Source organism: Crassostrea angulata, chromosome 1 (assembly GCF_025612915.1).
Source record: "Crassostrea angulata isolate pt1a10 chromosome 1, ASM2561291v2, whole genome shotgun sequence".
Taxonomy (NCBI): Eukaryota; Metazoa; Mollusca; class Bivalvia; order Ostreida; family Ostreidae; genus Magallana; species Magallana angulata.
In genome coordinates this window covers 37,102,945-37,118,442 of record NC_069111.1, presented here as the reverse complement: position 1 = coordinate 37,118,442, position 15,498 = coordinate 37,102,945, and the positions used below count along the sequence as shown (strand labels likewise).

At 33.3% G+C, this 15,498-nt stretch overlaps 1 protein-coding gene across 1 annotated transcript; it reads right to left on the bottom strand.

Moving 5' to 3' along the window:
• Window positions 1-880: 880 nt before the first annotated feature.
• LOC128191074 (zinc transporter 2-like) lies at window positions 881-15,179 on the bottom strand. The gene is made up of 7 exons (XM_052863202.1): window positions 14,506-15,179; window positions 13,902-14,048; window positions 11,925-12,081; window positions 9,943-10,267; window positions 4,374-4,485; window positions 3,876-4,010; window positions 881-3,571 (listed from the first exon to the last, which is right to left on the bottom strand). Exons 1-7 carry the CDS (start codon window positions 15,140-15,142, stop codon window positions 3,423-3,425), a joined length of 1,662 nt encoding a protein of 553 aa, XP_052719162.1. The 5' UTR covers window positions 15,143-15,179; the 3' UTR covers window positions 881-3,422.
• Window positions 15,180-15,498: the final 319 nt, after the last annotated feature.

Sequence of the window (15,498 nt, the reverse complement as noted above, 5' to 3'; positions counted from 1 at the left end):
TTTCAAAGTGCATTAAATTTTAGGCCTTTCAACACACAAATTTTAAAGTGCGTTGAGGTCGAATGTGTTTCAATATCAACACACTTAACGCACAAAATTGCTATTCAGGATAGCTAAAAATATCGCGTTCTCTTGTCAATGTACCATCGAGCTAAACTACTATAGTATATCAGATTTGCGGATCTTCCCAATTTCGACTGGACTCTGCACAAAATTTGTTTCAAAGTTTCTTAATATTGACCATATCATTGCACTTTGAAAAAAAAAAAAATCAGTTGAAAGTGCGATGACTTTGTCCCAAATTTATGAATGATTGAATGAATGTTGTAAACTTTAAATCTACAAGGTGACAGTAAATACAAAATTTACATTTGTAAATTTTGTATTTACTGCCACCCAGCAAATTCAAAATTTACAATATGACACATCTTATTACTCGTCCGCATATATACATATACCTTCAAAGACAAAATCCGTTTACGACTAAATACTAGTACATACATGTACATATATCCTCCATCCTCCTTATTTGTTAGAAAATTATTGGATAGAGTAAAACCTTCGATACTCCATACACATTAAGTACAAAATGTAAAACATAACTCTCCTTCTTTGAATATCACGACATCAGGACCTAGTTTTATTTTGGTTTTGTACGCACTATGAAACTTGCATGTAACGTTGTTATTTAAGAAATGAACTCAATATCTACCCAAGTTATACGAGTATAACCTGGGTTGGGGCAGTTTACGCTTTATAATCTGCGATTTTGAAAAAGCGTAAATTGCTCCAACCCAAATTATATAAAAAGTTTTTATTTCATTAACGATATGCCATTTAAATATAAAGGCTGTCGGTATCAAGGTATTCATTACACGTGTCTTTTCGTGAATTTTAATTCATCAAATGCAATTAAGTACACGACTATAACTAAATTTAATTTGATAAAATAACATAAGTAAATTACACATGGTTTGTAGATTACCTAATATATGGTTTATACATGGTCAGCAAATTCCATATGGGATTAAGCTTTTTATTAAGGTTAGGATCGGACGTATGGATTTTATTGACCAGCATAAAAATTTAACTCATTACACCAGCTACTAACCATATGGCTAATAATACATGTATCTGCAACATACAGTATTTCAGTGATGTCCCTTCTATTGCTTAGCAATGGGCCATTATTAGTGTACATGTTCAATCTTGTAATCTCTTCACTCAAGGATTTGTGAAAATTTTAACAAGAAAAAAATGTATCAAACCCTGGTCATCTACAGAATATAAAGCCATTTCTCAATAATTTATGAAAAAAAGGCTGGGATATTTCTTTATTACCATATTTATAAAATAGTACATATACATATTCTCTGAAAAAAAAGCAAAAAAAAAAAAAATTAATTGAGCACAAGTTATCATATATAACATGATTGATAAATCAATTAAAAAAATAGAATTATATTCTAACAACTTTATATCCCGAGACTGTGACAGGAGCACGTTGTCGGACTGTCTACAGTTATCAAAATCAACATTCCTATGTATTGTAAAATTATATGCATCATAAAGTCAAAAAAGAGAAAAAAAGGTTGTCAGAATAAGATGGCCCGATCAATACACCTTGAAAAAATTTCATCATTTTGATATATAACATGATGTATAATAGGTATATAAGTCAAATAGGCCAAAAAAATATGAAATTTATGATAGAAATTATGTTTTTAGATCAATTTATATCAGAAAATATGAACAAAAGTATTAGGTGGTTCAAACTTATGATTTGCTTGTTTTAAGGGGGGGGGGGGGGGTGTTAAATGGCACAATAAATGGACAATCAATATCACATGTATATAGACACCCCCTGACAAAGAACATGTCCTTGGATTTATGAACAAAAAGCATAATAACCAAAACATGCAGTTTATACATCAAATCATTAAAACTCATTTTTAATGAATTTATTCAAAGGAGAAAAAAAACCCACAAAAAATCAGCTGTCATTCCTCACTAGCTGTGCAAGATCCTTAATTCATTGTGAAAAAATTAAAAATATTTAGAAAAAAAAACAACCTGAATTAAACCTTCTGGATTTATAAACCTCCATAAGAAAGTGGATTGTAACGTGTGTTACGACCATCCAACAAACAACAAATAACATAAAAATAAATTCTTTATATATATATATGCAGGTTTCAAGCAATCCGAAAAGCATTACTGCTTTAGATTCTTGAGTACGCAATAAAATAATTGCATTTTTTCAGTTAGTCTTTAATTTCTCACTTAAAAATTAAAACATACATTTGTATATATGTACAGAAATTACCGATAAAACTTCTTAGAAAAGAAATGCAAAAAAACCTTTGTGAAGGAGAAATATGTCATATCTTCTACAGCCAAAATTTTTCAGGCTTTAAGAAAACAGATAAATGGGTTACAAATGTCTTGACCTCTTAGTTGCACAGTCTAAAGGAAGTTTGCCAAAGTTCAATTAATAATTGTAGAAACCATTACTGTATGACATATAGGCTACCTGAACATTTTAACATTCAACACACAATATTGTGAACATTCACCATGGAAGACAACATGAAATGAATATCACTTAGTTTGATTGAACATAATATCACAGCACCTTCAATCAATAAAACATATGGATTCTCTCAGGCAAAGAGAGGTTAATTAAAAAAGGGGGATTGTTTTAGCTATTAGAAATAACAGATCCATAAGCATATACATATAGCTACCTTTCTAAATTCAACATCAATACAAAATTACCATCTTATACCATAATGGCAGCAATGTGCCCAACCAGGAGCAAACTCTTGGTTACCAGAAACTATCAACTGTAAATATACTAGCAATATGTCTAAAGGTATCAAATTAATTTGTCAATATAATTAAGTGCTTTGCATTGACTCTTGCATCCAAAACAGAGAAAAGCTACCTAGCTTATGGAATGGGACATCTCCACTCTGACACATGGAATAAGATTTTGTCACAAATATTGCATAGCTAAGTTGTCCCAAGAGTATGCTTGTGATGTGAATAGCTTGAGTTCAAGTCAAGCCAAGTTACTCAGCAATTTTTTTTACCCTTTTTCAGGAATTTTATAAACTAAATACTACAAGCAATGATTACGAACATTTTTAGAAATCGTAAATATTTTGTAATTTTATCCATGTCAATGTTTGAAAGCATACATCATGCTTTGTCCTCTTTCTGAATCCACATCAATGTATTAATTAAAAGCTTATTTAGAATAGTCAGAGGTAAGTTTAGTATTGATAAACCTATGTTGTGGAAAGTCAAGGCCCACAATTTAAACTGTACCATGGATACACATATTTCCACCATTTAAGGATACATTTGGAATGCTTATGTACAATGCTGTTTAGTCTTATTGCAGAACAAGTACTGAGCTAAGTATTTGGAATGCTACAATGTCGACAGGAGTCCATAATAGAAGACTGGTGAGTCTCCACTTGTATCGTTGTAAAGATGAATTTGTATTTTGTTCGCAGCATCTTTGATGTTCTTTCTAGAATTGCTTGATGATCATTTGAGCCATCTGAAATTAAAATGGATAAGTTTCTATATTGCCAATCCAGAATTTTTTCTCATTTCCTTGAACATCTCTAATACCGACACACATTTGTATTTTCAAAATACAAGTATTTGTGTATCTAAATGAACAAGTTTCTAAAATGTCAATCCATATTGGTTCCCAAAAAATTAATTTCCTTTGACTACTTCTTTAAAACTATAAACACACACATGTGGACATCCAAATACCTTGAATGCATGTACTGTTGCATTCATATCAAATATATCTAACCTTAATTTTTTGAATACCAGACACAATGTTTACTCACCCACTGAAATGTGTACAGTTACAGCATTTTTGTCCACTGTGAGAGCCCACAGAGCCAAGCTATGGGCCGATTTTACCCCAGGAATGGATTTAATGTCATTCAAAATCTGATGGTAGTCCATGTCTTTTGGCACCGCTGAAATTCATAGTCAAATGTAAAAAAAACCCACTGTGAATGGATTTACTAATTCCCATTCAAAATATTCCAAATATATTCAGCAACTTTGGTTTATTTGTTTGATTGAATAAATGACTTTTAAGATGATACTTAAAATTCAAAACTAGCTGAAAAATATTTTGTTAACTGACACTTGTGACAGTGGTTTGTTATGTTAAAGATAGACCAGCAAGGAACCATCACTATATACACTACTCTGTTTTATTGTCCATACATAGGCATAGTGTTGCAAACACATAGAGCTACTGAAGGTAACACAGAGTAGTGACAACTCATTAACAGCTGACAGCTTCAGTGTACATGTAAAGCCTATGCACTTACCCTCCATGACAACATGAAGTGTGTCCCTCAGGACCCTGACTGTGGTGATGATGACTAATATAGAGAAGACAAATGTACAGATGGGGTCCGCTAACTTGTACTCATCTCCATCCTGCAACAACAAGACAGCAAATGAAATATCAAGGTTAAATATAACAACTTGAAACTTCCTTGTATATTAATATCAAAGACCTGCTTGTAGATCTCAAACTTTTGCCAATATCTGCCATAATAGATATTATGGATATCTTTACTGGGGGTGAGGGAGTGCGGTGAGAGTTTGACGGATTCATTAGGTTGGATTGGATTGGTCAATGTACCAAACATGTACAGAGTACAAATGGTTTGTTAATGTAAAATTACAGTGAATACATATACAAGTATTATATTTCTGAGAGATTTCCCTTCAAGATATACAGCATCTCAATTGTACTACACAGAAGTCACTTCAATGTCAGCTTATAGATACAGATACGGTAGTCTGCAGTGATGGATTAAATTCCTTGTGTACTACAAAATCACCCTGCCTGACTGACCTAGCTAAGAATTAGATGGATACAAATAGTGATACATCTTGTTTAATAATTAACAAAGATGCTACATGCTAAATAATTTAAGCCAGGCCCATCAAAGGTACATAGATTGATTAACACAAACAAACATTGCCCAAAATGAGAAAAACCTGTAAAGCTGTTACACTTTTGCAATATGAATGCGTACATTTCATTTTTAAAAAAGCTTTTTTGAACACATCAATTTGTCTGAGATTTAGGGCACATTACAGTTATAAACCCGTACAAATCTTTTTTATACACTTTTTTCCATGAAAAAATAAAGATTAAGATTTTATGTGATAAAATAGTTAAAAATGTTTTCATTATTTTAATACCGGTAGTTATTCAACTGGTAATATCAAGTACTGGTAGATACCAGAAAAAGCATGAGGCAGTACAATCTGTTCCAACTTTTCCTCCAGGATGCACATTTTTTTCTGATTAAATTGCTATTTTTAACCAGAAATATGTAACATATTGTGTTACTAATTAGAACAATTTTTAAAAAATCATGCAATAAATCAAGACATATTGTACAAAAATCTCAAAGATGAAAAGTCACCATATTTGAAAATGCTTTGAAAACAAATAAGTAATTAAACTATATAGATGACTAAAAGTTAATGTTTAACTCTTTTATATAATCTACATCATTTTAAATTAAATTTCTCAATGAATGCTGAATCACAAGGACAGCCTATTTTGCTGCTTTCAGAACATAATTTTTAAGTTCATATTTAAAGCATTATGCTTTGCAAAAACCAAGAAGCAAATGGTTTAGGACACTGCATGAAGCTAAATTCACAAAAATATTCCCAAGCTCTGCTAAAATCAGCATGCTCAAAAGTTAACAGCTGTAAGTTGTAAGATATTGAGAAGACAAAAATATTTTGACGGAGATTTTTGTCTCCACATAGGAGATACATGTGCATCTAATGGAGACTTGCGTGTAAATGATACATATTCTTCAGCCGATGTGTTTAAAAAAAAAAAAACAAATACAAAATGTATTACACCCACAAGCATTCACTTTTGTAAGTGAAACTCATTTCTAAACAGTTTTAATTGGCCTTTTACCTAATGAGAATTACATGTATTCAAATCAATTTTCTTTCAAATCTTTTCAACATAGCAAGATAAATTTTTTCACTCCAGTTCATTTTTCACCATTGATTTTCCCTAAAACTAAATTAAAGTAACTAAAAGCGGTTTTTATTTCATCTTTACCTGTAATTAAAATGAGTCATACCATGCAGTTTGTAACATTTCCTCTAAATACGGACTAAAAGCATAGTTGTATGGCTAAGCATAGCCTCAAACCAAGGAAAACAAAACATTAAAGCACTAATCAATAATGAAAACAGTGTAAAATCATTGCAAAAGCAGATGTTAATGCAGAACACCTGAAGCCCTGCAGCTCTGTATCTAGCATCAAATCTGTAATAATTGTTTCATAATATATTATTTATGATTCAAATAAGATTGAAGTTTGTTCAAGTACAGTAATTACATGTAGCATTATATAAATAGTGCCTGTTTGGGAGGATAACTGTTGAAATTGACACCCCGAGAAACCCATTGTCAACCGACCCGAAGCGGAGGTTGACAATGGTTTTCGAGGGGTGTCAATTTCAACAGTTACCCTCCTAAACAGGCACTATTTATTTTATTATACTGAATGTCTTAATTTTAGAGACAATTTTACAGCTTTTATATAGAAATGAAGTTAATTTTACGGCGAACCGTACACGAATAATTTACGCGCATGTAACAATAATGAATTCGTTGTGTTACCCGTTGCCAAGTGTGTTGCTAAGGCTGAGGGTAAATAGAACGGAATATCAACTGCGTCTAAACTAATCAGATTTCAGTATTTAACATGATAGTATAATAATACTGCATGTAACAGGAATTGAGGCTAAATGACTTAAATGCAAAGCTAGAAGAAAGCATCCTTGAAAACCAATGAACAGTTTCAACAATGCATGTTTACTGATATCATTATGTGAGACTAGCCATGCGTTTGTTATTTTTGAAATTTAAGAAACAGCAAAACAAAAGTTAATAGTACACATTTACAGTACATGCGGCGGGATGCATATACAGTAAAACACGGTTATAGCGAACACGCTTATAATGAATTGACGCTTACAGCGAAGTGAATTTTATTCCCTAAGTCTCTATTTCATGTTGTAAACTTGACGGATATAACGAATTACGCTTATAACGAAGTTAAATTGGCCGTCCCTGGGACTTCGTTATAAGCGTGTTTTACTGTATACCCACAGACAGTCTGATCTCTGCATCACATGATCAAGTCTGCTTCACCCCTGATCATTGCTTCTTTTTTTTTATTGCAACTCAAGTTTATTATCTATTCCATTTTTATACCGTGTAGCTAGCATAAATACAGTGTAATGTAACAGGGGTAATCTCTATGGGGTCTGCTAGTGGGTATGATGCACTCTGTAAATCCAAACTAAAGAGTCAATTATCATTTATTTTCCTGTTGTCCCTTTATTAGTGTGAATAAATTTGAATAGAAAATGCTGTACTTGAAGCAATTTAAAGCACACCAAAACCCTCTGGCACCTAACTGGGGCGTTAATCATTGAACAAGTTTTGTGGTTTTTCAGTCAGATTTTTTTATGAAAACACTTTTTTAAGATGGATACAGAATGATCTGTAAAATGAAACTAAATAATCCAAATCAGTTATCATAATTATAGTTTCCACGTATAAACAGGAAATTCAACATTTATCAATAGTAAAAAAAAAACCTAACCAAAGTGGTCATCAAAATTTCTGTCGTGTATTATTTCCTTATTGTACTCATCTAACAGGCAACTTTATGGAGGTTAACAATACCTAACAGTAATTGTTAATGTATTACCAAGGGTATTAGACATAAATTAAATCCCCCATATAAGACTTAATCCTGCAGAACCTATAAACTGAAGACACACTAAATTTAAAAGCATGTAAATTGTTTTTTTTAGAACAATCAGGCTCAACATTCAAGCTCAATTTTTTTTTTAATCTATAAGAGGGCTTGATCAAACCTATAGGTTTCAAGACGCACCACTTTAACATAAATGTCATGAAAGCAGAGAAATGAGTTTTGTGAAGAAGTAAATTAAATTGATCACAGCAACACCTGTTGTATGTTTTCTGGTGAACTACCGTATATATTTGACACAATGTACATACATGTAATATGTACATCACCATATGTTTTTAACCGGGTTTTCCAACGGAAAAATCCGGTTATTAAAATGGTGAAAATGGCGGGCGGGTGGGCGGGCGGGCGGGCGGCTGCCAAAAGGGTACCTTCATTGTACGGATAACTCCTCCTACAGTTTTCAAGATAGGAAGTTGTTCTTTTGCAGATCAATTGTACATATATCAGAGGTGTGCATATTGCTAGGATTTTGATTTCTAATAATTAATCAAATAAATACCAGCTTTTGAACTTAGTCATTTTTTGGCAAAATATTGCATATAGGATACCCTCATTGTACGGATAACTCCTCCTACAGTTTTCAAGATAGGAAGTTGTTCTTTTGCAGAACAATTGTACATATATCAGAGGTGTGCATATTGCTAGGATTTTGATTTCTGATATTTTATCGAAAAAATACCAGCTTTTGAACTTAGTCATTTTTTGGCAAAATATTGCATATAGGGTACCCTCATTGTACGGATAACTCCTCCTACAGTTTTCAAGTTAGGAAGTTGTTCTTTTGCAGATCAATTGTACATATATCAGAGGTGTGCATATTGCTAGGATTTTGATTTCTGATAATTTATCGAAAAAATACCAGTTTTTTAACTTAGTCATTTTTTGGCAAAATATTGCCTATAGGGTACCCTCATTGTACGGATAACTCCTCCTACAGTTTTCAAGATAGGAAGTTGTTCTTTTGCAGATCAATTGTACATATATCAGAGGTGTGCATATTGCTAGGATTTTGATTTCTGATAATTTATCAAAAAAATACCAGCTTCTGAACTTAGTCATTTTTTGGCAAAATATTGCATATAGGGTACCCTCATTGTACGGATAACTCCTCCTACAGTTTTCAAGATAGGAAGTTGTTCTTTTGCAGATCAATTGTACATATATCAGAGGTGTGCATATTGCTAGGATTTTGATTTCTGATAATTTATCAAAAAAATACCAGCTTCTGAACTTAGTCATTTTTTGGCAAAATATTGCATATAGGGTACCCTCATTGTACGGATAACTCCTCCTACAGTTTTCAAGATAAGAAGTTGTTCTTTTGCAAATCAACTGTACATATATCAGAGGTGTGCATATTGCTAGGATTTTGATTTCTGATAGTTTATCGAAAAAATACCAGCTTTTGAACTTAGTCATTTTTTGGCAAAATACTGCATATAGGGTACCCTTATTGTACGGATAACTCCTCCTACAGTTTTCAAGATAGGAAGTTGTTCTTTTGCAGATCAATTGTACATATATTAGAGGTGTGCATATTGCTAGGATTTTGATTTCTAATTATTTATGAAAAAAATACTAGCTTTTGAACTTAGTCATTTTTTGGCAAAATGTTGCATATAGGGTACTCCATTTCACTGGATACGGGTTGACATGGATTATGGATACAGTTCACATTAAAGAAAACCCGGTTTGCTGTCACATTGACAGCTTTTCACTTGTTGTACTTAGTCTAATTTGCAGCAAGACCAGAATTTAGATGAAGCATTAGTAATAATTGTACATATCAATTTTAGCCTTAATAAGTAGATTTCATGAGACATTTCTGGTAAAGAGTTGTCAACACTCAGTCTTAAATTCAGACATCAGCTAAACATATTGGTTGAATCTCAAAAAAATATGATATTCATAAGACAAATGCTCAAAACAGATCCTTAATAGGAATGTCATATACATGAATAATTCAGGATATATAAAATGTCAAAACAGTTTAGTTACTATAATAATAAAGTAAAAGACAACTTTGGTTTGCTAAAATGGTGGTTTCACTCACTGTAAACTTGATGATTAGAGAAGCAATGAGAACCCCTAGGCTCTGAATGATGTCGCCTATCACGTGTATGAAAGCTGCCCGGATGTTAATGTTATCGTGTTTGTGGACGGGACTCTCTGTCTCCCCCTCCCCAGAGTCCAGCAGATCCTCCTGGCTGGCGGGACTCAGGAGAGGCTGGTAAGCAATGTCTGGCCGGTCGCTACTGACCGACAGGGAATTGTGGGAATGTCCGTGAGAATGGGAGTGTCCATGGCCATGGGAGTGACCAAATTTCAGATTGGAAGTGGCCGACCCACATTTCTGGGAGATTAGAACAACACCCATACTGAAAGAGTAATAGAATACTTGAAAGATTTTAAAAATTGGACACATTTAAAGTAATATATGTAATACCCTCATGTCAATTCAAAGGAGTGCTGCATGGAACATACCAGGGTATATGTACAATTTAATGTTAAGGTCTCATATGACTAACCAGGGCCCAGCTCTTCATGTGTATCTGCAACATCTATGATAACCTATAGTGATATAACCTTTAGGTTCATTAGCATAATGGATGAGAATAAAACAGCATACTGCATCTTATAAATATCACAGCTGTTTATTTTATCTTTTCAACTTGTTTGAAAAAGACTTTCAAAACACTTGCTGTATGAATTCAGTTCAACGTGCCATAAAAATTTCAGTAGTCTATCTAAAACTAATAAGCCCAACGTCAGGCACTTATTCAGAAAAAATGAAAACTGAATCAACTGGTATTGATTTAATTTGATACACAAATGTATGTAAATGTATGTTAATAATTATTTGATCAAACAGATACAAAATTAGAGAAAGGATCTAAAAATTGATAAATAGAAACAGCTGTTCATGAACCTCTATAGCTAGCATCAATAATCTGTATTTACAAATTTGAGTCCATTAGGATCATACATTAAATAAACAAATCAGAACTTTCCTTATGGGATAATTGCTCCATGAAGGGTAGTTCCTCTTTCAAAAGGTACATGATAAGGTCACATTTCAAAGACACCTGGAAATTTAAGCATTTAGTACATGCAGGTATAGTTTGTACATTTGCACTCTGAAAAATGGAATAAAAACATCCAACAAGCAGGAGAGATTTGTTTCACTGTTTGTGAGCATTGCTTATTTGCTTCATTTTTTTTTTCGCAATGTCAAAATTAGACTTATTCATCAGAGTTTTACAATTTAAAATGATCAACAAAATGCTCAGTAGTAATAATTGTAAGTGAAGACAATTCGATTGGAATAAGTTTTGAATGCATAAAATTTAAATTCAATTTTTCTTCTACATGTATGTCAAACTTCTGTGCCTCAGACCCCCACCCCCATCCACCCAAAGCAAACCAAATCAGCCTTGTCAATGAACCCCCTCCCTGGAAAAATTTCATGGACTCAGGCATGTATTATGTTAATCATCAACAGGCCTTCACACTTTCTCATTTTCATGATAAGGTAAGCAAGTGTGGATATATTGAGCGATAAAAACTCCAGAACACATTATGTACCAGTATCTGATGTACCGTATTTTGCTGAATGCAGTACGCACTAGTGTACATGTATAATACACTCCCCCATTTAAAATTCTTATTTTAAACAATCACAAAACTCTTTCAAGATATGCTTTAAAAGTAGTCAAAGTTAAGAGTTAATGGGTGACAACAGCACTCTCATCATGGTTAGAGGCTAACTAAAGCATGAACTCCTTTTCACCTGTTTACAGGAGGAATTTGATAGCTTGTAATGACTTCCTTAATTTGAAATATAATGGTTTTTAGCAGATTTAATAGGAAGTCTACATAAAAATAAATTAAACCAATCAAAATTATTCATTGATATAAATACAGGATAAATGACACACAATTCACAGGAACTTTCTGTGAACCAACCCAAATTCAACAGTCCATGATTGACCCAAAGAAAGCAGTATAGCCTTGTTTATTTTTACCTATACTTACATAACATTAAATATGACACCGGATACAGCTGTGGCCAGCATATAGGTGGGTTCTACTGAAGTGTAGTCTCCCGTGATGATTCTCTTGGCGGCCGTGTAACACAACACTCCGGTCACCAGCCATATCATCAAGATACTGACCAACGCTCCTAGAACCTCTACAGACAGAAAACAATACATATACTAATGTATGTTCATATCACGATAATGACCTGGGCTGCATTTTACATAAGAACTTACAAGTTAATTGATGAATGCTGCCTTATTACATGTAATCACAAACTAATAATGTTGCAATTTAATCAATAATGGCTTTTAAAAATGGTTATATATTAATTTTGTTTATCAAAGAGTATGTTTAAGACTCTGAAGTACATGTAAGTTCTTTTGTAAAATGCAGCCCAGTGCTTCTATTGGCTGCAGATACCCTACCTGTAGCTCCAATTCTGGAAAACTTTAGATGGACAATCTGGGTGCAACAGTTCAGAATCTTGCAATTTGGGCACACACAAAAAAAGGTTTCAGATGCAGATTATCTTACATTCAAACACATTCTGTGTTAATATTCGATTCCTAAAATTTCCTCTGAGATTTAAGTACAGATATTGTCACTTTATTTGCCTCTCATATTATTCAATACACCATGAGTAGGCCCATAAAGTGTAGTGATGTGGTTTGTTTACATCAGAAAATGACGACTCTTGTCTGCACTTGAATTTAACATAATTCATTTTCCGTATTTTAAAGAAATTCGTAAGCAAGTAAAGCGACATCAGGAGTAAATTGTCTCAAGAATTTAATGGTACTGATCATTTTCATTGAATTTGCTGGAATTAAAATGAGATTAATCAGTCCAAAGCAAGTTTTTGTGTGCCTTTAATTGCAACTTTTTAACACATATGGAACTGTACATCCCTGGTCATCCATCCGATTTTTTCAGCCTGAGAGCTACTGATCTGCAGCTGTCCTCCTAGAACTTTTTCAGACAGAAAACTAAACCACACATAATATAATTAAATATATAATATGTATCATCAGCCATATCATCACATTTATTAGGATATTAGGATATTGACTAAAACCCCTATTTAATGGATCATAAGCAATATCATCATGATACATGATGATACAAATGTATCATCCACCATATCATTAGAACATTGAAAAATGCTTCTAGCACCTGTACAGAGAGGAATCAACTATTTTCTTAAAATAATGATAAAACAAATGTACACTTCCAAAAATGATGACCTTAGGCCAGATAAAGAAAGTGGGTCAATCACCAATGCCAATAATTCTTACGAGGTCAATGACGTTTGCAAATGGCTACTTGCAAGCCATCATGATCCATTTATTTTCCATGTGCATATTAATAAGGACATTTAACGTAAAATATGTTGTGTAGATGACTTAAATGAATTTCTATTGAGAAGAAAGTCAACAACTCAAGGTGTATAAAGAGGATGGTGGTCCTCAAGTCACCATCCTCACACCATCTTAACAATTTCTATCTAAGGTCCCACATTTTCTAAAATAAACATCCGTAAATGAATCACCTGGTCTTTCACTGGCATACAAATGGGATTCAGTAATTTAACATGTTTAATGTTTTCTGAAATATCCATTACAGGATGCAGATGGTAATTCAAGCGGTCTTCCATCAGAGTTCTCTACTTTCCAGCAACACAAACATCGATCATAAGTACTCTCATTATTACAGGACATAGATGAAACAAAACATATTTAAAACATTCAAAGAGCAGTAGTTTTAAGAAGATGATTTTTTCCACTAAAAATTGCTTTTCGGGGTCATTTTCAAGTCGAACACATACTTAAATCCATATCTCTAAGTATTGAGAAGAATGGGCTTGTATGCAGAACTTTTCTTAGGTGTGTGGAGGACACTTATTATTCATCTTTCAATGACAATTTAAGAGTACCTTTAATTTATTCCAAGGTACACCCACATTTGACCTACCTATTCTGTAGTACCCCATGGACATTCGTTTTGAAGCTGGTTTTGTGGACAGGTACAGAGCTAGTAGACTAATCAGGAAACTAATTAGGTCACTGGCCAGGTGAGCTACATCAGTAAACAGGGCAACACTATGAGAGAACACACCGCCTGAAATGTGCAATACAACTTGATACAATACATGTCTGTATTTGATTTGGTCGAAGATGTAATTACATTTAATTTTTTTGTTAATGAAATAAAACAGCTTGGTAGCGTAATGCATATAGACTACTCTACATTGTAGTATAATTAGGGAACAAGGATATTGCCCCATGAAAGTTTTATACAAAACATTAACAGGATTTCTATAATTATCAACTGTTAACAACTTGATGAATAAAGGATTGTGCCTAATGAATCCTGTTTACAGGTAAAACTGAAATCTGTTAATAAAAACAAATATTATTTACATGCACCTACATAAATAATCAAGTGTCATAATCTAAATTGATCGGGTGACTAACTTGTAAACATTATAATGAATATAATAATTGATCAATCAAGGCATCCAACAACTGTACTTAAAACAAAAAAATCAACATTTATACATTAAATCATAACTCACCTATAATTTCTCCAATCATGAAAATAACACAAATGACACTAATGGCAATAAGCTGATTCCTAGCTACCCTGTCAACTTTAGCTGGGGAATCCAAGTGACAGTGCCACATTGGGTCTTCACTTTCATCATTGTCCATTTGAACCACTGTTCCATTACCACTACCATGTTCTTGTGCATTATATTCACTATACAGACCATCAGAGGACGAGGAAAGTAGCCTGTCGCTTTCTCTAGAGGATTTCTTCTTAACTCCGTCATTCTCATGTGGAACCGAGTTATTTGCATTTCCATCGTGCATATCTTCTAGTAAATTCAGTTTTGGCATAGTCCCACCACGCAAACTGTCCCACACAAACTCTTGGTCGTTGTCACTATCATGAAATAATAAATCGTCACGCTCCGCCTCTTTCGGCCATAAACCCTCATTAATATTATTTGCAGTGGTTACACTTGAGTTATCCATCGGCTTATCAACATCAGCACTGACAAATGGTCCAATCTCCATCGCTGATGCTGACATGTCTGTGCTTGAGCTATTTTCAATATCTCCTTTTATCTCTAGCCCTATGTTCACACCGAAGCCACTGTTTTCTTTAGGTAAACTGACATAATTCTCACGATTTGACCCTTCTGCCATTTTGAACTGATAAAAATCCACGTGGTAAATCACATGATTTTGTCAAAATGATAGATTGGCGGGAAATTTAAAAGAACCATTCAAAAGAGAATTATCTTTCTTTCCCATCGTATAAAAACAATGATAAACAGATCGAAATAAAATTGATATTTTGAAAGTTAAATGCAGTGACGTGTGCAAACTGCAAACATCGATAGCACAGCAGTCTGCATCTTCGCTAGCTCTGAAGAAGAAGGACAGTCAGCTAGATTCCACTGAGTTGTATTGTGGCCGCACAGGCACCTGAATTTGTATCAATCAGTCGCTTAATAAGTCATATATCGAAATATTCTACCCCTACTATATATAAATACACA